General features: G+C 43.8%; 1 protein-coding gene across 2 annotated transcripts in view; it reads left to right on the plus strand.

Moving 5' to 3' along the window:
* Positions 1 to 25,840, plus strand: part of GPT2 (glutamic--pyruvic transaminase 2) — a 55,436-nt gene that overhangs the window by 24,084 nt on the left and 5,512 nt on the right. For both annotated transcript variants that reach the window (XM_036748937.1, XM_036748936.1), the window contains 6 exons: positions 4,956 to 5,089; positions 9,073 to 9,316; positions 13,451 to 13,530; positions 14,908 to 15,044; positions 19,686 to 19,860; positions 22,809 to 22,964. In XM_036748937.1, the coding sequence (XP_036604832.1) occupies positions 4,956 to 5,089; positions 9,073 to 9,316; positions 13,451 to 13,530; positions 14,908 to 15,044; positions 19,686 to 19,860; positions 22,809 to 22,964 (926 nt within the window). The remainder of the gene's footprint in view (positions 1 to 4,955; positions 5,090 to 9,072; positions 9,317 to 13,450; positions 13,531 to 14,907; positions 15,045 to 19,685; positions 19,861 to 22,808; positions 22,965 to 25,840) is intronic.

Below are 25,840 nucleotides of genomic sequence, written 5' to 3' on the forward strand. Positions count from 1 at the left end.
ACTTAGTGAAGGCCAAGGTACCCCGCGGGTCAGAACTCCCTAGAGTGCCCCTTTGGAACTCCAGGGGTCCTTCTGTGGGTTCCCTGGAAATGTCATACAAGATGTTTGTTTGTTTTTTCTTTCTTACAGATGTGTATTCTGGGTCTGTAGAGTGGGAACTGTGTGCTGAGACAGTTTTCCCAAATAGGAACACATCTGTACTCCCTTTCTGGCTACTCTTCCATCTGTCACAGCATGTCTTTTACCACTTCAGGTTTTCTTGCAAGGGAAACAGAAGTTTGTCCTTATTTATAGAATTTAGTGACACATTCCTCTGCCCTTCCTCATTTTACAGACAAGGATCTCAAGAACCCAGAGAGGGTCACTGATTGGCCCAAGGTCTCCTAGGTAGTGAATGACAGAGGCTAGATTTGAACTAAGGTCTTCTGGCTACAAACCTGTCCACTCAATCATGCTGCCACCCTAATTCAGTGAACACCAAAGGCTTGTTGTGTAAAGAGCACTGTGGTAGGTGCCAACGAGCTAGAATAATACAAAGCTGAGATGTGGTGCTTGCCCTTATGGAGTTCACAGTCTACTAGAGAGAAGAAAAATACCCTGGCAACTGGAATGCACACTCGTAGATGATCATTATAAATGTTCGGTGAGAGCCAGAAATACAGGGTTATTCCAGGCATGGAAATATAGTATAAGCAAAGCCTCAGGAATGGAAAAGTACAAGGAATCTTCAGAGAAAAGGAGTCCAGTTTGTCTGGAGCATGATGGCCGATGAGACTGGGAAGGTAAAGTTAGGGTATCACTATGTTAACAGGTCATGGGCCTTTAATGCCAGCTTAAGGTATTTGAACAGTAGGTGATCTGGAGCCATTGCAGGGTTTTGAGTAGAGGAGTGACATGACACGTTTGGAAAATTATTCTGACAATGTATGAAGCACAAATCAGAGGAGAGAGGGGGCATCTGGGTGCACAGTGGATAGAACTCTGGGCTTGGGGTCAGGAGCCTCAAACACTTCCTAGCTATGTGACCCTGGGCAAGTCACTTAACCTGTTTGCCTCAGTTTCCTCATCTCTAAAATGAGCTGGAGAAGGAAATGGCAAACCACTCCAGTATCTCTGCCAAGAAAACCCCAAATGGGGTCTCAAAGAGTCAGACATGACTGAAACGACTGGACAACAGAGAGTAGAGGTGGGAAGACCCCATAAGAGACTATTGCCAGGGTCCAAGTTGAATGTTCCACTGAGCCACACATGTTGGAAGAAAGTGGTGCTGCTCAGTGGCTGACCTCCAGCTTTTGAAATGGTTTTTTGCAGATGTATACCAGCCAACTAGACTGGAGGTAATTGGAGGGGAAGTGGGGTGGGAAGGATGATCCTTGTCTCTCTGTGACCATATTCTGCCCATAGAAGAATTTACCCTTCTGACCACAGAACTTTAGTTATGGCAGCAATCAGTAAAACATAAGGGAAGGAAACAGTGTGAAATGTCAGAAAAAACACTGGATTTGAGATCAGAGGACTTGGAAAGAAGGAAACAAACATTTATTAAGTGCTTACTAGATGCCTGTCACTGTGCTCAGCACCAGGGATGCACATAGAAGCAAAAAGAAAAAAAAAGTCCTGGCCCTCAAGGAGCTTACATCCTAAGGGGGAAAGAGGACACACAAAAGGGAGCTAAAAAAGGGGTGGGGGAGTGAGAGGTGGGGAAGGAATGAAGGTATGGGTTGCATGATTTTAAAGTCCAGAAAGTCAGTATTGAAAGAGAATGAAAGCAGGCTGGCCTGGTCCCTTCATGAAATGGAAGCTCCAGGGCTGGCCTTGCAGAGGGATCCTCCATGATGACCAGGCCACAGGGGTGTAGGATGTTTGAGGGGAGGAGGCCCCAGATGCTGAGAGAAGTTCTAGGATGAGATGGCAGTAGAGGCATGATTTTGAAGACTAGAAGCTTAGGAACATTTCTTTGTGGTCCTCAGTTTCCTCCCTTATAAAATGAGAGGGTTTTGGCCAGCTGATCTTTAAAAGTCCCTTTTAGCTTTTCTGTCCCACTTCCCTATGTTAGCTGTTTAACTTAGGCTTATCAGCCTGGAGACTGATCAAGACAAATAGGAAATTTATTAACGTCCCAGCTATTGTTAGTTGTCCCTGTGTCAGGCACCTCGTGCTGATTGAGCCAGGATTGTGACTTTTCTCTGTTGAGATAAAGGATACATTATCATGAAGCCCATGGTTTTCATTTCTCTCCAGTAATAACTTTTTCCTTTTTTGTTTGAAGAACAGGTCTTGTATTTGACCTTCAGTTGGTCTTTGGCTCAACACCTGTAATTGAAGACATAAAGGCAAGCCAGTATAAGGAGCCAGCATGATGTAATAATAGCTAACACTTACATGAGGCTTTAGAGTACACACAATGATTTATAGTCATTGCTTTTGAGCCACACAACAGCCTTGTGAGGTAGGTCAGTATTCTACAGGACATATAAACATAAATATATGTGTGTGGGGGTATATATATATGTATATATATGCGTCTGTATATATATACACACATTTCACCCCCAATTACATGTCAAAACAATTTTTAACATTTGAGTTCTAAATTCTGCCCCTCCCTTCATTTTTTCACCCCTTCCGAAGTTGGTAAGCAATCAGATATGGGTTATATACATGCAATCATGTAAAATATTTCCATTCTAGTCATTTCGTACAAGGAGACTCTAGTAGAAGAATAAAAGTGAAAGAAAGAAAGTGAAAACTAGCATGCTTCAATCTGTATTCACCCAATATCAGTTCTTTTACTGGAGGCGGATAGTGTGCTTCATCATTCATCACTTGAGATTATCTTGGATCATTGTATTGATGAGAATAGCTAAGTCATTCACAGTTCTTCATCAAACAATATTGCTGTTACTGTGTGTAATGTTCTTCTGGTTCTGTTCACTTCACTGTATATCAGTTCATGCAAGTCTTTCCAGGTTTTTCTGAAACCATCATTTATCTTTTTTTACAGCACAGTAGTATTTCATTACAATTACATACCACAGCTTGTTTAGCCATTCTCCAGTTGATGGGCATCCCTTTGATTTCCAATTCTCAGCCACCACAAAAAAGCTGCTATAAATATTTTTGTACAAGTCGGTCCTCTTCCCCCGCACCCTGCCTTTTTTTTTAATGTCTTTGGGATATAGACCTAGCAGTGGTATTGCTGGATCAAAGGGTATATGCACAAGGTCCCCATTTGTAAAAGGAGGAAATTAATACTCAGAAATACTAAATGACTTTTCCCTGCTTACATAGCCAGTAAATACCAGAGGCAGGATTTGAACCCAGGCCTCTTAAGTATACCAGCCAGTCTTGGACTTGTCACCATTTTTTCAAGGTGCCACTCAAAAAAAAGCATTGACCTTATAATCTGAAGGCCTGGGTTCCAATCCTGGCTGTGGTCCTTACTACCTTTGTGCTCGGGAGCAAGTTATAGCATCATTGGTTATAGAACTGGAAGGAGCCAGACAGATGATCAAATCGCTTCATTCTCTCTAGGCCTCTTTGTTCTTCCTCATTTCACAAACAAGGATAGCAGTGCATCTACCATACTTCAGAGAGTTGTGAAGAAAACACTTCTTAAGCCTAAACCCTCTAGAAATAGGTGATGTTATAAGATTAGTAGGATAAGACATAGGCACTGGACCTGTGATTTCTTTGATGTAGGGAGGGGCTCCCGGTTGGCATACAGTCTCACTGAGTTCCTTAGATTGACCCACTATGGCAGGGGGTGGGGATCACTTGACTTGCCACAGTTCTACTGCTTATATGTGTCAAAGGAGGGACTTGGATCAAGGTATTCCTGGCTCCAAGGCCAGCTTCCTCTTCGCCATGCTGTTCTGCCTTGTCTATATCATGCTGATAAAGTAATATAATATATTACTTATTGTTTGATAGAGGGACACTTTGGACCATGTGAGTACTGTCTTTTAATACCATAGAAACTCCAAACATGACTGGCTGTCTAAGGACATGTAATGCCTTTAGAACAAAGGGTAGAAACAACCTTTCTTGCTCTCCTAGAGCTAATAAACAGAACTGACCCAACCAGTCAGTCTCTCCACTGACCACTTACTACTGCTAGGCACTGTTCTAGATGCTGGGGGTTACAGAAATAGGAGGAGATATAAAATCTGCCTTGGGGAGCTCACGGATTAGTTGAGTGCCATCATGTGACAATACTGTCAAAAAATGATTTTGGCCTGAATCTGTGATTTCTTCGTTATGGAGGATTTCCCAGGGGAAGGAGCTCCCTCTCTCAGTGCAGATCTGCAAATGTACTGCAGTTTATGGTCTTCGAGAGAGATTTAGACCTGTTCCTTCAAGGTTAAGTGACGTGCTTAGAGTCGTACAACCAGTGTCAGACAACAGACTTGCAAGTTTTTGTGAAGGCTGCTTCCTGGCAGGTTCAATTCCTTACATCTGAATTTATAGATGTTGTACTGTGTCAGTCCAACTCCCAGGGGTTAGGCCAAATAAAAACCCAATTCATTGGGAAGAATTAAAGGTCCCATACCCCCCTCCCCTTACCCAGGTAAAATGTAAATTCCTTGAGGGTAGGGACTATTTAATTTCTGTCTTTGTGTCTCTATGCTTAGTAAATGCTTGTTCAATTGATTGGAAAACAATACAGGGCAATTTATATTGTCTTTTTATCCCAGAAGATAAATATGACAGATATTATTGTCCCTAAATTTGTAGGTGAAAATATTGAAGCCTAGAAATTTACCTTGGTCACTCAGCCAGTTGGGTGGGTGGGGAGGCAGGCAGGAAGGTCAAGACTAAAACACGTGGCCTTGTCCACTAGACCATTGCTTTTTCCATTCAACCACCAAGGTCTAGTTTGTAGCAACCAGACATGCAGTGCTTTCGGGGTAGTAGGTGTGCCTATGTCATAGCATTTGGTTGCTGTCTTCCAGGTGCTTACAGTGCTAGCCAGGGTGTCAGCTGCATCCGAGAAGACGTGGCAGCGTACATCGAGAGGAGAGATGGTGGTGTGCCTGCAGACCCAGACAACATTTACCTGACGACTGGAGCTAGCGACGGCATTTCTGTAGGTGCTGGCCTTGTTTGTAACTGTGTCTTGGGAAGAGGGAGAGGGAGCAAGGGAGGCTGATAGGAAGAAAGAAATTATCCATCTACCCACCCAACCTGTCGCAGCAGCCTTGCAAATGAGAATGAAGAGTTTGAGCACTTGTTAGTGCTTTGAAAGACAGCAAAGTACAGCGAAAAAGAGGGCTGGCCTTAGAGTCAGGAAGACCTGGGTTCAAATCCTCACTCAGACACTTAAGTAGATGTATAGCCTGGATAGTCCTTTAATTTGCTTCTCTGGGCTTCAGTTTCCATATCTGTAAAATGGGGGTGCTAATAGTACCTATCTCTGAGAGTTGTAAGGCTCAAAAGATCTCATATGTCTCAGAGACTTTCTAGTCCCAACTCCCTCATTTTATAAATGAATGAGAAAACTGGTTAAGGAGGTACTAGGTGTGGGATATATTTATTTTCATTTTGCAAACTTTAGAGCACTCTATAGATGTAAGTGATTATTACTTAGACAGTAAGTAAAAACACATTGATACAACTTCATTTGCCCTGGTCTGAATTTTTTCCTGCTTTATAAATTGCTACCTGCGTGCAACTTTAAAGTCCATACCAGAACCAGGCCCAGGGGAGAGAATAGAACCACAGGCCACAGAATGTTAGAGATGGAATGGCTTGAAGAGATTATCCAGTCCAAGCAATAAATCAGCAAGCCTATATTAAGTACCTACCTCCTGTGGTCCAGGCGCTGGACTGGGTGCTGAAGATAGAGACAGAAGTACCCTGCTTTCAAGGAGACTGCCCTAGATGCCTTGGGGCTATGTGGCCCTGGCAGTCTCTCTGGGCCTCACTTTTCTCATCTGTAAAATAAGAGGGTGGCACTTGGCCTCCAAAGACCTTCTATCCTAGGCTCTTGGTCGTCTTGTACCCCTTTGGTGGTAGTGTTGGACAAGGTAGGCTATATAGGGGGAAAGTGAAAACAAAAGGAGAAAGTAAGTCTCTCCTCTGGTCTAGTTTCTACCTTTGGAATTGCAGAAAGACACAGCTTTCTTTTAATGGGGCTGGGCAGTGGGCAGGGTAGAACCCCCTCCTTAGCTACCACCCTCACAAAAGAAAAGCAGTGTTTAAGACACCGTACCTCACCAGTTCTCATCCTGTTTCACCAGACTGCCAGTGATTCCCAGGCCCATCTGAGGATGTTTGAAAATCCTCATCCAAGTCTAACCTACCTATTGTTGTTCAGTCGTTTTCAGTCATGACCGACTCTTTGTGACCCCATTTGGGGTTTTCTTGGCAAAGATACTGGAGAGGCTTGCCATTCACTTCTCTAGATCATTTGACAGATGAGGAAACTGAGGCAAACAGGGTTAAGTGACTTGCCCGGGGTCACAAAGCTAGGAAGTGTCTGAGGCCATATTTGAAGTCAGGAAGACAAATCTTCCTGACTCCAGGATCAGCTCTCTCTCCACTGTGCCACCCAGCTGCCCTAACCTACTTTGGGATACTTATATAAATTATAAAAAAGATTGTTGACAAAATTCTCCTGAACCTCAGAGCCTCCAGCTAAGATTAGAACCTCCTAGCATTTTAGATGGAGGTTCAAGCCTCTGTCCTGTTTCGTTCTGTATACCTAGTCCAGTCAGTGGCACAGTCCATAGAGCCATCCTGGAAGTCAGGAAGACCTGAGTTCAGTTTAACCTCAGGTACTTACTAGCTGTGTGACCCTGGGTGAGTCACTTAACCTCTGACTCCATTTTCTCATCTGTAAAATGGGGTCAATAATAGTACCTACCTCCCAGGGTTGTTGTGAAAATCAAATCAGATAGTATTTGATGTGTCTGACACTTAATAGGCTCTTTTTTTAAAAAAAATAACTTTATTTATTTTTAGTTTTCAACATTCATTTCTGTAAGTTTTAAATTTTTTCCCCTCCCCCCTCTCCAAGATGACATACCAATATAGGCTGTACATATGCATTCCTATCAAACGTATTTTCACATGAGTCATATTGTATAGAAGAATTAAAACGGATGGGAGGAGCCGCAAGAAAGAAAAACAAAACAAAACGAAAAAAGAAAACAGTCTGCCTCGCTCTGCCTTCAGACTCCATAGTTCCTCCTGGATGTGGACGGCATTTTTCGTCATGAGTCCTTTGGAATCATCCTAGGTCCTTGCATTGCTGAGAGGAGCTAAGTCTATCCAAGTCAGTCCTGGAACACCGTGGCCGTTAGTGTATACAGTGTTCTTGATAGGCTCTTACTGAGGACTTGTTTGGGGATACTCGTTAGGTGATGTCTGGAATCCAGGATTTGAAGGACCTTGTCCCAGGGAGACTGTCGTACCCTTAGAGTCCCTTTAGAGTCTCCTTTTTCTGAGATTTTCTTTGCTCTCTTGTCTTGTTTGTCAGAAAGGGAGGAGGAGTGCTAGACGTTTGGATTGGAGAGTTTCACTGTCATTTGCATAGCTGGGCTTTGGTCTTTGTCCTCTTGTGAGGGAGGCCGGCAATATTATTTTCCCCACTTGACAGATGATTAAACTGATAAGCAGAGAGGTAATGTCACTTGCCGTGGGTCACAGAGCAGGTGTGTGGCAGAACCAGGGCCTGGAATCCAGATTTCTTGAAATTCTCTTATATTAGAGAATGAAAGAAATGTTCTAGGGAGGGAGGCCCAGAGAGACTTTGCAGCGATGACAAAGCAAGCACGCAGCCGAGCCAGAACAAGAGCCCACGGCTCCTGATTCAGGCTTATTTTATTTTTTAACTCTGTGCTGTCAGGAATACCCCGTTTCATCCTAGAAGACGTTTTGAGTAGGCAGTGACAAGGAAGACAGCTGTCTACAGTCACTCGGTGTCACACATGGCCCTTTGATTAATTGTGTTCATAGTTAATTTTCTAAAAGTTCCAACTCTACAGAGCCAATGTGGGTAGGAACAAAAGAGAACACAGGCCTGTGTACGGAGTGGGAGGTTGTTCCACTAGGAATGTGGTTTTGGCTTGTTAACTGAATGAATTACCTATCCCCTGGAAGCCCCTGAATTAGGGATTTTTCTCCCACATGGTTTCCGCATGTGTCTTACACCCACATTGCCCCCGTTGCTCTCTGGCTTGGAAAACCAGGGTTATAGCTCCCTCTGGTGGACGAGGATGGTATTGCTATGGAGTGGGGGTGGGGGGGAGGTTGTCTTTCTATTTAAGAACATAAGGTTTTAAGAGGGAAGGAACCTCAGAGATTATCCAGTTGTATCCCCTCCTTTCTCATTTTATAGATGGGGCCAGAGAGGTGAAGTAATTTATTCAAAATCCTACAGGTGGCAAACAGCAAAGGTGGGACTTGAGTCCAAGTCCTACAGAGCCACAGAGTTGGAAGGGACCTAAAAGGCTATCTGGGCCCATTTATCCCTCATAAAGAATCCCCTTCAGAGCTAGCTGCAGAGCTAGCAATCCATACTCTGATTGCATACTTCCACTGAGGGCGGGGAACCCTCTACATCCCAATGTAATTCCTAATAGAGGCAAGTAAGGGGGTGCCAGGATAGAGTGCTGGAATCAAGAGGACATCTTCAAATTGGGTTTCAGAATCAAATGGAATAATGTAGGTAATGTATTTCACAAGCCTTTAATCACCTTATAAATGCTATTGCTATTAGTAGGAAGTTTTTCCTTCTACAGAGACTAAATATGCCACTTTTGCTCTGAAGCCAAGGCTTTTTTCATTTGTCTTTTCATGGGATCTGAAAGGGAAAAGGTCAACCCACGCCCTAAGGGTTTCCTGGATAGGGCTGAATTAGATGATTTTCAAAGACCCTTTTACTTCTAATAGTCTGTGAGCTGCATACAGTCCTAGGCATCATATGAAAGTGTTAGAGGTTTCTTCTGTAACTGGAACAAAACTCTAGTTTGGTTGGTTGGCCTAAGTTTGTGAAAGGTGACAAAAATAGGTGGGTGATGAAAAAAGACTCTAATTCAACTTATTCTTCCCTTTCCCCCCTTGTAGACAATTCTAAAGATTCTGGTGTCTGGCGGAGGAAAATCCCGGACGGGAGTGTTGATCCCCATTCCCCAGTATCCCCTGTACTCAGCTGTCATTTCGGAGTTGGATGCCATCCAGGTGAACTATTACTTGGATGAAGAAAACTGCTGGGCCCTGGATGTAAATGAGCTCCGGCGGGCAGTGACTGAAGCCAAGGAATACTGTAACCCCAAAGTCCTCTGCATCATCAACCCTGGGAACCCTACAGGTAAATGGCATTGAAGAAATAACTGAGACAACTATGATTTTCAGCTTAATCAAAGCATAGCTTTACTTCTTATGGCTATACTGAGCAGGTATTCAGCTAGGTCTAAGTGCTATGTGAGGTTAAACATTTTTATGTTCTTTGAGGGAAGGGGGAAATCAAATAAGGGTCTCAGGATTACTTGGAGGTGTACAGAACAGATATTGGAGGGGTATGAAGTAGAGTGACCAAGGCCCAGCAGCCACGGACAGCAAGTTATGAAGGCATTCCATTGTTCCATGTGGAGGTAGCAGAGTTTCCCAGAAGAAAGGATTTTCTCTTGGTAGTATTTAATTCACTAATAGTCCTGTGCACTGCTATTAAGCTTCTCGGAGTACAACAGCAAAACAGTAGGCCTTGACTTAAGACTACTCCAAAAGACTCATGATAGAAAATGCTATCCACATCCAGAGAAAGAACTGTGGAGTCTGAATGCAGATCGAAGCAGACTATTTGCTATCTCTTTTTCTCTTTTTGTTTTGCTTCTTCTTTCTCATGGTTCTTCCCATTGGTCCTAATTCTTTACAACGTGACTAATGTGAAAATATGTTTAATAGGAATATATATGTAGAGCTTATATCAGATTGCATGCTATTTTAGGGAGGGGGAGAAAATTTAGAACTCAAAATCTTATGGAAGTGAATGTTGAAAACTAAAAATAAATAAAATAATTTAAGAAAAAACGGTAGGCCTTGCATGTAGTAGGCCTAGAATCCTGATGCCACAGGAGCTTCCTTTTATTTTACCACAAGGGAGTTTGGTGTGGGTAGGATAATAATTATATATATAAGTATATATATACTCACAGCCTAGGAAGGCAGTATGATGTTGTGAATCATGTAGAGAGCTGTCGTCAGGGTCAAGATAACCCTGCTTCAAGTGCTGTCTCTGAAACATAGCAGCTCTGTGCAGGTCCCGTAACCTGTCAGGGGCCCAGGCGACTCTGCAAGGCTCTGAGTTCAGCAGAAGAGGTGCTAATCTTCATCGGTGGAGGGAATTTTCTCCCACAAGTGAAATCATAAGTCTAGGCTTCCCAAAAAACTTGTGTTATATGTCATTTTATAGTTTATAAAGTAATTTTTAAAATGCAATTCATACTTTTTTTTAAGCTCCTACTGTGTAGTCAGTAACAGCTAAGTACTAGATACTATACCTTGCTGCCTCTCACATCCGTTTTACACTTGAGCAAACTAAGATTCAGAGAGTCTCGGTGTCTTTTCCAGGACCATATAACTGAGTAAGTAGGAGAATTGGGTTTTAAACCCAAGTAGTCTGACTCCAGATCCACTGCTTGACCTTATGAGGTAGGCAGTACAAAAATCATTCCCATTTTCCCGATGAGAAATCTGTGGTGTAGAGAGATTAAGTGACTTTTAAAAATCCATGCTGACTTACAGTGCACATTTCTAGAGCTTTTATAGTTTATTGAAAGCCTTTTCCTCAAACAAGCCTATGTGATATGTAGTATAAATATTGGATGCATTTTGCAGATGAAGACACTAAAAACAATTTTTTTTAACATTCATTAGGCACCTACTGTGTGCCAGGCATTGCGCTAAGCTTTGGGGATACAAAAAGAGGCAAAAGACAGTCCTTCCTCTCAAGGAGCTTGCGATCTAATGGGAGGGGGACACATAATACGCAAACAAATATATATATATATAAAGCAAGCTATATACAGGATAACTAAGCAATAATTAACAGAAGGAAGGCACTGGAATTAAGAGGGGTTGGGGAAGACTTCCTATAGAAGGTGGGAAGTTAGTTGGGACTTAAAATTCACCAAGGCCAAATGATTTCTCCAGGATCAGATAGACTGTTGGTACATGTTGGAACCAGCAGGGGGCCACCTTCTTTTGGTGGGGCTTCTGTACATCCATTAAGTCACTGAGCGAATTAATAGGGATGTTTTTCAGGGCAGGGTTGTGCTTTTGAGACTAGTCTCTTGCCTGCCTTTACAAACAGTTAACTAACAAAGCAGCTAAGCAGAAACTTATCTTTTAAGGCATCATTTAATTGGCTTTTCCTACCATTTTCAAATTCTTACTTGTTTTTTATGAGCCGGTATTCGCAGTGAAGGTAGCGCACAGTGTCCTGTCCTTGGCCCAGAACCTAGTATGTGTTTTGAGATCTGAATAAGAAATGTCATGTGACTTGTCTTCTTTCCAAAGAAGTGGGGGACTACAGGTGCAGAATGTGGCATAACCAGTCTGCTGTGTTGTGTAACTTTTTTCCCCCTCAGTATTACAAGAGTGTTTAACTATGGATGAGAGGGGGTGGAAGAGGACTTGCCATTTGGAAAAAAAAAAAAATCAGATTTTTCTTGGATTGAAAAGTAACATAAATGGTATATATTTTTCTTTTGTTGTTGTTTTAAACAACAGTGTTATACACAACACTGCCTGAGTCTATCCTGGCTGCTAGCTTCACATTCTTTTTACTCAGCCTGAAAAATCCATTAAATGATCCCTGTTCCCTTTCCCTCTGGAGATAAAATGTGTCTGAGTTCATTCTGGAATCTTTTCTCAGGGGCATAAATTGTTGCTCCACCCAGGTAAAAGCAACATTTGAATTCCTGATGGACACAGCTATTTTATCATTCCAAAGTTTTTGGTTTTCATATTTTTTTTCCTTTTGTCGGAGTTTTGTTTTGTAACTACAGTTCGTTAACAAAGAAAAGCTGTTAAAGCAAAGCCGACTGCTTGTTACAATTGTTTCATTTTGGTTTCATTCACATGGTGGTCTTTTTGTTTATGGTTCTCCTTCTCTCTGAATCAGTCCGTGCTAGTCTTGCGGCGTTTCTCTGAATTCCTCATTGGTCATTTCGCAGTAAATCCTCCGTCTTTCATGTACCATAGTTTATTCAGTCATTTTTCTGTTGAGGGACACCCACTTGGTTTCCAATTCTTTACTCCCACAATAAGCTACGATATATTTAGTTTTAACCAGTTTACTTGGAAAAATACTTTTCCTTGTCCGCAGCTCCCTGAAAGGAGGGGAAAATCACTTGAGTTTGTAAAGAGATTCTGGGAGAAATGATGATAATACCACCTAATATTTACCTGGCCCTTACTATGTGCCAAGTGCCGTGTTAAGCACTCGACAAGTATTTGGTCTGTATATATTATCCCCATTTTGCAGTTGAGGAAACTGAGACAGACAGGTTAAATGGAGAAAGGGGTTGTTCACTTGGTTTACATTTAAAATGAAGATCACCTGTCAGTTAGGAGGAAGGATATGCCGGCCATATGTTTCTGTGGCTTTTTTTTTTCTTTAAATCGTGGCCCTAAACAAGACCTTTGTATGCCCTTAAGCACACCTCAGAAACTACTCCCCTTATCTGTTGTGGGCCAGGAGGGGCTTTGATTCTTCACAGCAGCCCAAGCAACTTGAATTGGCACAAAATAAATATTGATGAATTGTGGAAAGCCTGGGCTTTTCAAACTTTTAAAAAGTTACACCTGATAAATAGCTTAGGTCTAAGGTGCTAAGTCTAATTGTGAAAGGCAAACAAAACACGATGTGACTTCTAAGCACCTTCTCTTAGAGTTGGAACACTCCCCTGTGGTAACACCATAGGCAGATTGGGGTGTGAATAAGAACTTAAAACCTTCAGAAGAGACTGCAGGATTGATGCCCAAACTCCTAGTGATCAGGGGACTGTAATGATTTGTTCCTGATTATGGTTGGTTTGTGGTTGCCTGGAAATAAGGGAATCCATATGATGCGGTCAGGCTTGATGAGAAGATAGCTGAGTTAATTTAGTTATTTCCCTCAATTTTTGCCCCTCCTGCCAGTTGCAACATTTCTCCCTATTCCACAAAAGTATATGACGATCTGACTAGTAATTTAGTCATCCCTGTCTGCTGAGGGGAGCTAGGCTGCAGCAGGTTAAGAAAGGGTGCTTTTGGAGGGCCCCGAGGCATATCATCTAAGGCAGCCCACACTGACTCTGGCATGATAGTGACAGGAGAGAGGAGGGTAGATCCTGGACATTATTGTAACTTGTCTGGGCGGAAAGCTGGGCCTGGTGCCAGTTTAAACAAATTTAAATTGACTTTTGGTTTTGTTTTCTTTTACTGGGTGGGGTCCTTCCAGGTCAGGTCCAGAGCAGAAAATGCATTGAAGAAGTGATTCACTTTGCTTGGGAAGAGAAACTCTTCCTCTTGGCTGATGAGGTAAGAGAAGCCTGGACACTTTCTTCCCCGGTTGGGCTGTTTCTCAGACTGATCCTGGGTGTGGAGCCACATAAATAATTATATGTGTACAGTACTTTCCAGCTTTCAGAGTATCTTACATCCATTATGTGTTACTATTATGACACCCTTTTGAAATAGGAAGGGCAGATTCTTGCCCCATTTCACAGATAAGGAAACTGAGGCTTGGGATGTTTCTGCTAGCACTTTTATGGCTGTCAGTAAAAGTCCTTTCCTCATGAACACCCTGTGATGGGGCTGTCTATGCTTACAGGTATAACCTTATGAGGGTTTCTGGCTCAAATTTAAGGTAAGTTGCTCATCAGGTCTCACAGCTTGTGTCACAGACAGGATTGGAATCCAGGTCTTTTGATCACCAAGTTCAAGCATCTTTTCAGGCCACCATATTACCTCTTAGAAACTTAATGAATTTGTTGGTTAGATAAAGTGGTAAAAAAGCCCAGGCTTCTGTGGTTTTGTCAGTGTGTTCCCAAAGCCCTTTGTGCACCTAGAGAAATAGACGTTTCAAGTCTTCTTCCCTTCCCCCCAGGTTTTTCTGGGTCCTACTCAGGTTAACCCCTAGAAGTACTTCCATTAGCTAAGGCCTACTCTTTGCCATAGAGAGTCTTCATGGTTGTTATATAAACATTAGATTTGGTTCCTCCACTCAGGATCTCTGTGTTGTCTTTACGACACTTGGATTGTGGTCCCTTCAGGACTGGGTGGAAATGTTGAGTGGGTGTCATCAGTCTGTTACTATGGTCTCCTGCTCAGCCACTCAGCAGTTCCCATCCCAGGAATGCTGCCTTGCCATGACACAGCCTCTATGGAGCTCAGTAGAGCCACCTTGGGCAGGCCCTTAACTGTCCTAGGATTCAGCTCTCTAATCGTAAATGGAGGGAGCTGGACTGCATGGTCCCTGAAGTCCCTCTCAGCTCCAGAGCTGTGATCCTGCGGTGCTTCCATCTTCAGACATATTTTATTTTTTCAATCGACAGATGTTTAATTTTTCCCTTCTCCTGCCCTCCCATCCCCCTTATCTCCCTTTGAAAAAGAAAGACAAAACTCTTGTAACAAACATGCATGACTAAGTAAAACAAATTCCCATGCTGTGTCCAAAAGACATGCCTCAGTCCATGCCCTGAGTCCAACAGCTCTGTCAGGAGGTGGGCAGCATGTTTCATCATGGGTCATCTGGAATCGCAGTTCCTGTTGTGACCAGAGTTCTTAAATCTTTCAAGAGTTGTTTGTCTTTAGAGCTTTGTTATTATTGTATGTAAGTGGATCTACTTCTGCTCATTTCAATCTATATGAGTTCATACACAGACTCACTTTGCTTCCCCTTGGTTGATTGCTCAGGTGTACCAGGACAACGTATATCCCAAGGACTGCCAATTTCATTCCTTCAAAAAGGTTCTCTATGAGATGGGGCCAGAGTACTCAAGCAATGTGGAACTTGCATCCTTCCACTCCACCTCCAAAGGCTACATGGGCGAGTATGTCAGCATTGGCTTTTTTGCTATTTCTTCAGGGATGTGGAGAAACTTTTCTTCGCCTGTACTATCCTGGGGTTGACCCATTTGAGCATAAAACAAATCAACTAATCTTGTGCTCCTGATAATTCAAAAAGTTGTATTTACTTTACAGATCTGTGATTCTATCAGTATGAGCCCTCCCTCCATTAATGCATATTGCAATACCTCATATCTTAATATATAGTCTTCCAGAGCTTTTGTGACCTGATAATGAGCCTCCCCAAACTTATATAGGCTTGTCCTCAGTTCATCACTACTCTGGTATTCAAAGTCTTTCCAGTTAGGGCAGCTAGGTGGCACAGTGGATAGATTGCCAGGCCTGGAGTCAGGAAAACTTGTCTTTCTGAGTTCATATCTGGCCTCAGACGTTTACTAGCTGTGTGACCCTTACTAGCTAAGTCACATATGCCTCAGTTTCCTCATTTATAAAATGAGCTGGAGAAGGAAATGGCAAACTGCTCTGCCAAGAAAATGCCAGATGGGGTCACCAAGAATTGAAACCGACTGAAATGACTGAATAACAAAAAGTAAATACCAGAGCTTATGCTCTGCTAACATGGCTGTTGGGAATCCATAATCCCCTCCACAGTTTTGTGAGTCATCAGAGGAGGATTTTAGTGTAGTTTTTTCCCTTCACGAATGAATGAATCAATGAATGAATGAATGAAGAAACATTTATTAAATGCTTACCATATACCTGGTTCTGCTCTAAGCTCTTGAGATACAAATGTAAAAAGCAAGACAATACATGCCCTCAAGGTGCTTGTATTCTAATGAAGGAAGACAGCCCCATAAGGGAGTAGTAGCAAGGAGAGGTATTTTGGACTGGGAAATCACGAGGACCATAAGTGGAGTTACGGAAAACTGCTTGACACACTTTTTAGGAATGATAGTGTTGATTTGATCACTGTCCCCAGAGCAAGCAGTAGAAAGCAGGAGGAGATACAGATAAATGTATGGCAGCATGGCAGGAAGAGGGCCAGAGTGCATCATGGAAGGCCTCTGGTGGGTATGACAAAGCCATCCAGAGCACAGGGCCCTAACGTGGGAGTTGGAGTGCCATGTATTACCTCTTAAAGTTATGGATGCAAGAGGAAAAATGCATGTATATGAGGATGCAATTCCATACTGTTAGAACTGAGGGATAGCTTTAGTAGGTTCTGGAGACTGGACCTACCTATGTAAGTGAGAAACTGCCCAGCCTTGGGCAATAATGGGGATCTCTTGGCTGGTGAGTACTCAGCCTCAGAGAGCTTTAGTTGGAGCATCTTGTCACAGGCAATAGACAGGTGCAACTAAAAAGTTATTAAGTATTTGCTCTGTGCAAGACACAGTGGACAAAGGCCCAAGCAGGTTTAGCTGACATGAGCTCTAGCAGGCCATAGCAAGAAGCCAAGAACTGGCACTGGGGAATGGAGCTAGTGTGTAGGTCCTGGAAGGATTGGTTTATAGAGCAGGGACTCAAGATATGGGAATGGGGGACCCAGTTACTGGAAATTTAGAGGTCCAGGATCAGGCAGGATCCAGGAGCAGAGAACAGTGAGCTGTGGAGCCAGGAATCCTTATGTGTCCCTGCTGAAGGACTTCACAGACAGGGAGGAAGCTGCAGGTGGCCCTTTAGTGCCATTAGCTGTGGAAACTGTAGGGCAGCCATGTCAGGACACCAGCCCAGCCCTTCTCTGTTTACTCCTGGATTGTATATTGGAGCAGTCCTACCCAGAAACCTTCATGTCTGGAGCCCCAGTACAATTAAGCCTCACTTCAGAGAAACTAGGCCATGGGAAGGAAGACTCAGACCCACGGCAGCCATGAATCCTTTTGGCCAGGGGTGCTTCTGACTGCCTGACTGTTTCTGGAGTTTAGGCAGAGGAGGATAAGCAAGATAGAAGATGGGTTGAAGAAAGTAGGGGTGTTTAGCTTTGGAGAAGAGAAAGCTTAGGTAGAACAGGCTGGCTCAAGGCTTAGACATGTTCCTCTTGACTCCGGAGAGCAGAATAGGGAACGATGGTAGAATGCTGAAGAGAGGCAGGCTTGGACTCCATTGAGAGGAAGACTTGCCAGCAGGGTTTTCCAAAGATGGAGAAGGAGGCCCCGTAAGGTAGCAGGTGTGACGGAGGCTGCCCGGCCACTTGTCTTGGCTGTATGAGGGTCATTCCTGGTGGAGTAGACCCGATGAATTAATTAATAAGTGTTTAAGAGCCTGTCCTGTGCCAGGCTCTATGCTAGGCTCTAGGGATGCTAGTCCAAAGAATTAAATAGTCTCTGCTCCCAAGGAGCTGGCATTCTGAGGGAGAGACAAGTATATATGTAAAGGTATGCAGCAGAAAGTGAAAAACAACTCAGTGGCCCTGTGGTTAAAGTGCTGGATTTGAAGTCAGGCAGACGCGCGTTCAAATCCCACCTCAGACACTTATAAGCTCTGTGACGGCGGGCAAGTAAGTCATTTAACCTTTCTTAGTCTGTTTCTTCATCTATAAAATGGCCATAATACTAGTACAGGGGTGGGGAACCTGCGGCCTCAAGACCACATGTGGCCCTCTAGGTCCTCGAGTGTGGCTCTTTGAATCCAAAATTGACAAAACAAATCCCCTTAATAAAATCCCCCTGTACTAGCACCTACTTCCTAGTGATGTTGTGAGAATCAAATAAGACAACTTGTATTAAGTGCTTTGCAAACCTCAAAGTGCTATATAAATGCTAGTATTATTCGAAAATTAATGCACACACATACACAAAGTAAATCCAAGGTAGGTTTGGGAGGGAGGGCAGCAGCAGGCAGGGGGATCAGAAGATGGTGCCTGAGCTGCATCATAAAAGAAGGAAGGGTGCTGTGAGGCAGCTGGGCACGAGGGATGGCTAGAGCAAAGATGGGAGGGAGGAGTTGGAGTGTCAGGAGTGAGGAACCAAGAGGAGGCCAGTTTGGATAAGCTCAGAGAGCCTACATTCGAACAGGAGAGAGAAGGCACATCAGTGAGTATATACAGAATAAATACAAGGAGTCATTCTAAGTCATTTGTGCTTAAAACTGCACTCAGACTTTGGGACACCCTGTGTAAAGAGAATAAAAGCAAAGTAGTTCAATAGAAGGTTATATTTTAGCCACAAGGCTGTCTTAGCAAGTGCTGGAGAACCCCTGGGAGTCAGAGGTGGTGTTGGCTTTTTTGCAAGTTTGCCAGTTGGGAACAGTAGCTGGATCTTGGTGGATAGAATATGATGGGGAGCGGCTTGTGACTTATGAGGTAACAGGAAGAAGGGGACACCTCGGTAGCACAGCTGACAACCTGAACTGGCTGAACTGGCTTGGGAAGAACTGTTCCAAGCCCCCTAGGCTGTTTGTATTAACAGAAGTTGTGTCTACACCAAACTTCCATGTGATTTTAAGCTTCCTTCCCCTCAATTCCCCACTTCCCCCCCAAAAAAGTATTATTGATTTTAATAAATATTAAACCCCAGGTGGATAAGAGAACTGCAGGGAGGAAGCTCCTTCTGTGACCTACCTTATCTAATTTAAAACTAATGAGCTTCATTGTTGTCACAAATTGTAGCCTGTTACAGTCAGTTTGTTATCCTAATAAACCTCAGATAATTAGGATGCTCCAGGAATGGGCTGTTCTGGGGAGTTTTAACCTTTTGCTTAAAAAATCTTTCATAGGCGGCCATGTCAGCCCCTGCACCAGAAAGGTTAGTTGAAGTGCCGTGGTAGGGTCTGTCCCTGTTCATTCTGGGTCTCAGGTTATGCCCTCTGCACATTAGCCACCATCTTTCAGGCCTGTGGCTGGAGATGGAGGAGAATTAGGGGACTGGGCCAGATGCGGACTTACTTGGGATATCTCTTGGAAGGTAGAACCTAAAATTACCTGGACAGTATCTCCTGCACCTGGAGCCTTCTCTGTACTTCTTAGCTTGGCCCTTATCACTCTTTGCCTCAAGTTTTGCAATTACCCTGCCTTGGGTCTCTCCCTTCCTTCAGTCCATCCTCCACACAGCTGCTGAAGGAATTTAACTTTAGCTCGGCTCTTAGCACATCACTCTCCTACTCAGGAAACTGGCGGCTTCCTCTTGCCTCTGCAGTAAACTCTGAGCTCCTCTTTAGCTTTTAAAGCCTTCCATAATCTGGCTCTTACTGATGTTTCAAGCCTCAATATGTATTATTTGCCCTCCCACACTTTGCCAGTCAGCCATACTGACCTTCTCTCAGCTCCTTCCGCACATGACTCCCATCTCCGGCCTTCATGCCTTTGCCCTGGCTGTGCCCATGCTTAGAGTGCACCCCTTCCTTGCCTCTGCCCAGAGAAATCACTCCCTTCCTTTAAGGGGGGACAGCTCCTTCTGTGTGAAACCTTTCCTTATCTCTCTACCTGCTGTTGCCTTCTCTCCCAAACTCCTTTGTGTTTATTCTGTGTATACTCAAGTATGCACTTAGTACATCCCCAATTTGAATATAAACTCCATGAAATTATCTCCAGTGCCCGGCACACTTTCTAAATGTTTGTCGACTGATTTGTTAGAGTAATAAAGATAGGAGTAGGTGTTTTGGTTAACTGGATTTCAGTCACTCAAGGCTTTCCCCTAACTTTTGCCCTCTTGTCCTTCCCTGGCTAGGTGTGGCTACCGAGGCGGCTATATGGAAGTGATCAACTTACATCCAGAGATTAAGGGACAGCTCGTCAAAATGCTCTCTGTCCGGCTCTGCCCCCCAGTGTCTGGACAGGCAGCCATGGACATTGTCGTGAACCCCCCTGTGCCTGGAGAGGAATCTTTTGAGCAGTTCAATAGGGTGAGTAGAAATGGTACCGCCTCACCTCTGGTGACCTGGCTATGTCTTGATAGGCCAATAGGATTCTAGATTGGGACTGTTAGGTATCTTAGAGGTCACTGAATGCAAACTCTCCATCGTGTAGGTAAGGAAACCAAAGACCAGAGAGGGGAAGTGTTTTGTCCAAAGTCACACAGGGTAGTAAGTAGTAAAGCTGAGAATCCCTTCTTTTCTGACTGGGCCAAGCTAGAGAGAGTGGTAGCCTGAAGTAAGACCTGAGTTCAAATTCTGCCTCTGTGACCCTGGACAGGTCACTTAACCTCTCTCTGCCTCAGACTCCTTATCTGTAAAATGAGGGGTTTTGACTTGATGGCCTCTTAAGGTTGATTCCAGTTCCAGGTCTGTGATTCTATGACTCCAAATCCAGTCCTATTCCCAAATTCCATTGCAATGGTCACACCTTCCATCTTGGTGTAGACTGGTTAGCTTCACAGAGAGGAACAATTCTGTTCCATGGTAATGGAGCATTGACCCCCCAATCCCTGATCAGGCTTCGTGCAGACATGCCTCCTGAGCACGAGTTTACCCGGCATGCAAAGGACTTAGTGCTAGTGTGTACTCCTCCTTGTCGGGGTTAGGGCAGCATCACTACCACCAGTACCTAAATCTAGTGCTCTTCTCACTGCACCGCACAGCCGTAGGTTCCACCACCTCCCAAACCTCCTACACTCTTACTCTTGATTCTTAGAGCTGTTGGAAGCCCCAAGAGAGTGACTTTCCTTGAAAATATCCTTTTGTATCCTTCCTTCATAGTGCCTAGCGTAGTGTGGGGCATAGAAGAATAACTCAGGTTTATCTAGAGCAGGGGCTCCTACCTTTTGTGAGTCTTGAAGTCCTTGGGCGTTCCGGTGATGCCTATGGATCCCTTCTCAAAATGTTTTTAAATGCATAAGATAACATGCACAGGATTGCAAAGGAAACCAATTACAGTGAATTACAGATATCAAAACCTTTTTTTTTACATTCACAGATCCTGGGCCATATCAAATCCTAAAGCACTTTTTTTATAGACTTGTTCTCCTTTAGGCTTCACAGAAACCCTGTGAACCAGGCAGGCAGAACCAGGAGTAGGTTTTTTAAATAAAGAAAAGGGGGATGTGAGAGATGGAATGCTTCGTCCAAGGCCACAAGTGATAGAGCTGGAACTCAAACCCAGGTCTTCTGATATTTCAGTCTTCCTTCTATATCATCCTGCTGTATCAGAGGAAATATGTCAGGAGAAGCATGTTAACTTGTTCACATTTGAAGGCCTGGCATGTAGAGGAAAGATTAGCTTTGTTCTTTTCAAGGCAAAACCAAGAGCAGTGGGTGGGCATCCCAAAGAGGCAAATTTAGACTCGGCGTCTAGGAAGAAAATTTGTTAACAATTAGAATGAGCTTCTAGGCTCCCCATCCTTGGAGGTCTTTGAGTGGTGACTGGATGAAACATTTGCTGGGTATGTTATAGTGGGATTCCTTTCATGTATGGGTTGTGCTAGATAGCCACTGAGGGGTACCTTTCCAACTCTCCAATTTTGTGGATTCTGGGATTAATGATGGTCGTTGAGAGGCTCATCCTGCAGACTGGCCACATCTGGTTTTGCCGACGTTCCGTAGACTATATGCGGGATGTCCAGTTTCCCACTGCCTTCACTACAAGGCACCTAGACAAGGCAACAGAAAGTAATGGGTTTTATAGAGAGGCAGATTCTTAGGCATGTACCATTGGTTCTCCCTGTCAAAAGAAAGGCGATGCCCAGGATCTGTTTGTGATTGGTTAGTGAATCAAATTGGGGAAGCAAGCCAGGATATGACTTGCTAGAAAAGGCCCAGTGAGTCGGGTCAGGTCCAAAGCAGAGGCAGTCTGCCTCATGTGGTTCTTATAGGTTTGAGAGGTCAAAGATTTTGGAACTATCACCTGCTGGAAGACATCAAACCTAAGAGCAAAGTCCATTCAAATCCACTCCCAGTGGCTCGAGTGCTTTCTTATGTTGGGAACCCTACGTCCCTAGCTTTGCCCTTTGAGTCCAGAGTCTGGTTGCTATACTGAGAACCAGAGAAGCTTTCCTGGAGGCATTATGGGCTATTCCAGGAAAATATGGCAGCTTCGTTTTCAACCACAGATCTGAGAGGAGGAGAGAAACATGTTTTTTCTGCCCCAATTCCAGAGCTAGGGGCAGGATGTGGGCATCCCGAGTGGAGCAGGATGAAGAAATAGCTCTCTCCTTGTGAGTGGAGTGGAGCCATGGGATGGAGAGGAAGGAAGCTCAACGGTAACCTGCCTGGCTAGCGCTGTAGCCTTCATCCCGCAGGATTTCTCAAGTCTAAGACACATGAAATCATAAGACTTTGAGCCAGAAGGAGCCTCAGAGATCCTCTAATATAATAGTCTCCTCATTTACAGATAAGGAAACTGAGGCCTGAAGAGGGCAAGTGACTTTGCCCCAAAGTCAAGTAGACCTTGAACAGAGCCGAGAATCAAACCTAAGTCTCCAGCACCCAAATCAAGTGCTCTTGTCACTGCCACACAGCCATATGTCGTGGTTTCATCACCTCCCAAACCTCCCACTCTCCTCCTCTTTGATTCCTAGAACAGTCGGAAGCCTCACAGAGTGACTTTCTGGCTTGGGGTCTTCGCTGGGGGTCTCTGGACTTGTTCCAGTTAGCTTCTTGGGTCCTCCCCTGCCATCTTCCTTCTCTGTAACGTGGGGAGGGGGACACAATTAGATGATCTTAAAAGTCCGTTTGAGCTCTTAACCCTCGGACGACCCTACGGTAGGATGATAACCTTCCATCCTTGTGAGGAAAATGCCCCTTCCAGAGTTTTATCGGTATTATTCCTACAGAAGGAACCAGTTCTAGAGACTAGTCATTCTATCGCTGCCCAAAGTGAACTTCACCTCCTCTCTTTTCTCTCTTTCTTTCCACAGGAGAAGGAATTTGTCCTGAGCAACCTTGCACAAAAAGCCAAGCTCACAGAAGATCTTTTTAACCAGGTCCCGGGAGTTCACTGTAATCCCTTACAAGGAGCAATGTATGCCTTTCCCAGGATCTTCATCCCGACGAAGGCGATTGAAACAGCTAAGGTGTGTTGGTCCTTCCTGCTCTGACTCTTACTTGAATTCAAACCCTGCCTCAGACACTGGCTGCATGACCCTGGGCAAGTCACTTACCCCCATTTGCCTCGGTTTCCTCATCTGTAAATGAAGATAACAATAGCGTCTACCTCCCAGCATCGTAAGGACCAAGTGAGATAACGATTGTGAAGTGCTCAGCACAGCGTTTGGCGCACAGTACTCGCTACACAAGTGTTAGCTGCCGCTGTGATGATTATCATTGCTCTGACAGCGGGAACAGGGGCTGCTGTTAGACCCACAGGAAAGGGTGTTTCTTCTTGGTCTCTGGGTTGCTCTGCTGGGTCAGCTCCTGGATTACAGAGCAGGTCAGCGGCTTAGATGTGCTCCGTGGTATATTTAGCTGTCTCATTTTGGCAAATCCACATGAAAGAAAGCTCAAATTCAGCCTGAATTTCTGGTTGGTGCTCTTACTAGGAGTGGAGAAAGCTGATTTTCCAGTTAACTCTCGGAGACTGATTGTCAAACCATACATATAGCACTGAGCACAATGCTTGGCACTGTGGGTGAGCAATAAATCCTTGATGAATTAAATTGACATGGAGTCATTGAGCAGCCACTGTGCATAGAATACTGTGTTAAGGGCTAGAGGGAGGTAGAGGTACAAGACAGTTGCTGTTGTCATGGAACTTACCTTCTAGTAGGGGCGGCAAAGCACAAAGCAGATTGTTATGATGAACAGTATTCTTTTTTCTCTTTCGGTAAGGCAGTCAGGGTTAAGTGACTTGTCCAGGATCACACCGCTAGTAAATGTCAAGTGTCTGGATTTGAACTCAGGTCCCCATGACTCCAGGGCCGGTGCTCTATCCACTGTGCCACCTAGCTGCCCCCATCTAATAAGCATATTAGATGTAAACCAGAGGGTTACATCAGGTCTGACAGGCAAGATCATCACTAACTGAGGGGAATGGGGAAGATTTCATGGAGGAGGGGGCATTTGTGTCAGGCTTTATAAGTAGTTAGGAGATCATGGGAAAGAAGAGCTGACATTACAGAGAAAGAGCATGGTGCTCATGGATCGAAGAGCATTTAGGTGCTGACTGTGTGCCTGGCACTGGGCTGAGCATGGACTTAAGAGGAAAAGCAAAAACCCCTGCCCGCAAGGAGCTTACATTCTAATGTAGAGAGACAGGAGAGCACAACGTGTGTTCATAGCAGAGAGTAGTCTGGTTTGGCTAGAGTACTGCATGTGAGGAGAGGAATCATAGAATATGAGCAAGAGCCGGGAAGGTGAATTTCTAGAGGGGCTCGAATACTGGACTAAAGCAATTTGAACTTAAGTCATTAAGAAGAAAGGAGCCACTGACTATTTTTGAGCAGAGGAGGGCATGGCCAAATCTATAGATAGGAAGGATTATTTTGGTAGCTGTTTCAAGGAGGTAGAGAAGGCAGGGGTTGGGGTAGGGCAGTATGTGGACGAGTACAAGGTGGAAAATATATCAGTAGAGTTAAGGAAACTATAATGAAACTATACAGTATGGTCCAAATTATTGGTATTGAGGGTATGTACTAGGATGACAGAAGGGAGAATTTAGGGGAGGGGACAGATTCAAGACATGCTACAGAGACAGAATCAACAGGGTCAAGTGATATGAGGGAGAGGGGGAAGGAAGTCAAAGATAACCCCAAAGAATGGCAGAAAAACCTGGAAAGATGTGTCTGAACTGATGCAGAGTGATGTGAACAGAACCAGGAGAACAATTTATACAATGATAGCAATATGGTAAAGACAAACATCTTTGAAAGAGTTAGGAACTCCGATCATTGTAACTGCCAATCTTAATTCCAGAGGACATACACATATATACATGTATATACACACATAATACATATATACAAACACACATATATACATACATACACACATATGTTGCTGTTGAGTCATTTTAGTCATGTCTGACTTTCCATGACTCCATTTGGGGTTTTCTTGGCAAAGATGCTGGAACCGTTTGCCATTTCCTTCTCCGGCTCATTTTACAGATGCAAACAGGATTAAGTGACTTGCCCAGGATCACGCAGCTTAGTAAGTGTCTGAGGCTAGATTTGAACTCGAGTCCTCCTGATTCCAGGACTAGCATTGTATCCACTACATCATATAGCTGCCCCAATAAATAAATAAACAAATAAATAGACAAAAATATATACGTATGCGTATCTTCACACAAAGGTATGTATATCTATAATGTATCACATTTACATGACTTGGAAGGGGAAATTTGTTTTGTTTCCCTTTTGTATACTATTGGGGGGTGAGTTGGTTTTTTTTTTCCTAATTAGAAAAAAAGATATAATGAAAATAAAACCACAGATGACCCTAGACCTTCCACACATGAGAGGAAGAATGAATGGCAGTAATACCACAATAGGAAGAAATAGTGAAGCCAGAAAGAAGAGTAGATACATAATGGAAACTATCCTTAAGCATTTCATAAGTTAAAACCAAAGCCCAGAGAGGTCAAATTACTTGCCCAAAATCACACACAGTAGCAGAATTGGAATTCCAGTCTGGTTCCTCTACTTCCACAACCAGTGCATTTTCCACTACAACTTCCTTTGGGAAAGGGCAAAGTGATGAAATTCAACTAGTTAATATAGGCCTTGATGGCCTTGGTGGAAATTTTGTTGGGAGAGGAAGTTGAGATTGGGCAAAATTCTTTTGGGGGGTTAGTTGTGGATTCCAGGTTATTCAAATTATCCCAATTCCCAGGCTAGCCTTTCTAAAGAAATTCACATTTATGTACCTGAACTAGGCTTAGAAAGTTGAGGACCATATGGTACCTGCTTTAATGACTAGATAGGAATTAAGAACATATAAATGCCTCTGCTGT

Source organism: Trichosurus vulpecula, chromosome 3, assembly GCF_011100635.1.
Source record: "Trichosurus vulpecula isolate mTriVul1 chromosome 3, mTriVul1.pri, whole genome shotgun sequence".
Lineage (NCBI taxonomy): Eukaryota > Metazoa > Chordata > Mammalia > Diprotodontia > Phalangeridae > Trichosurus > Trichosurus vulpecula.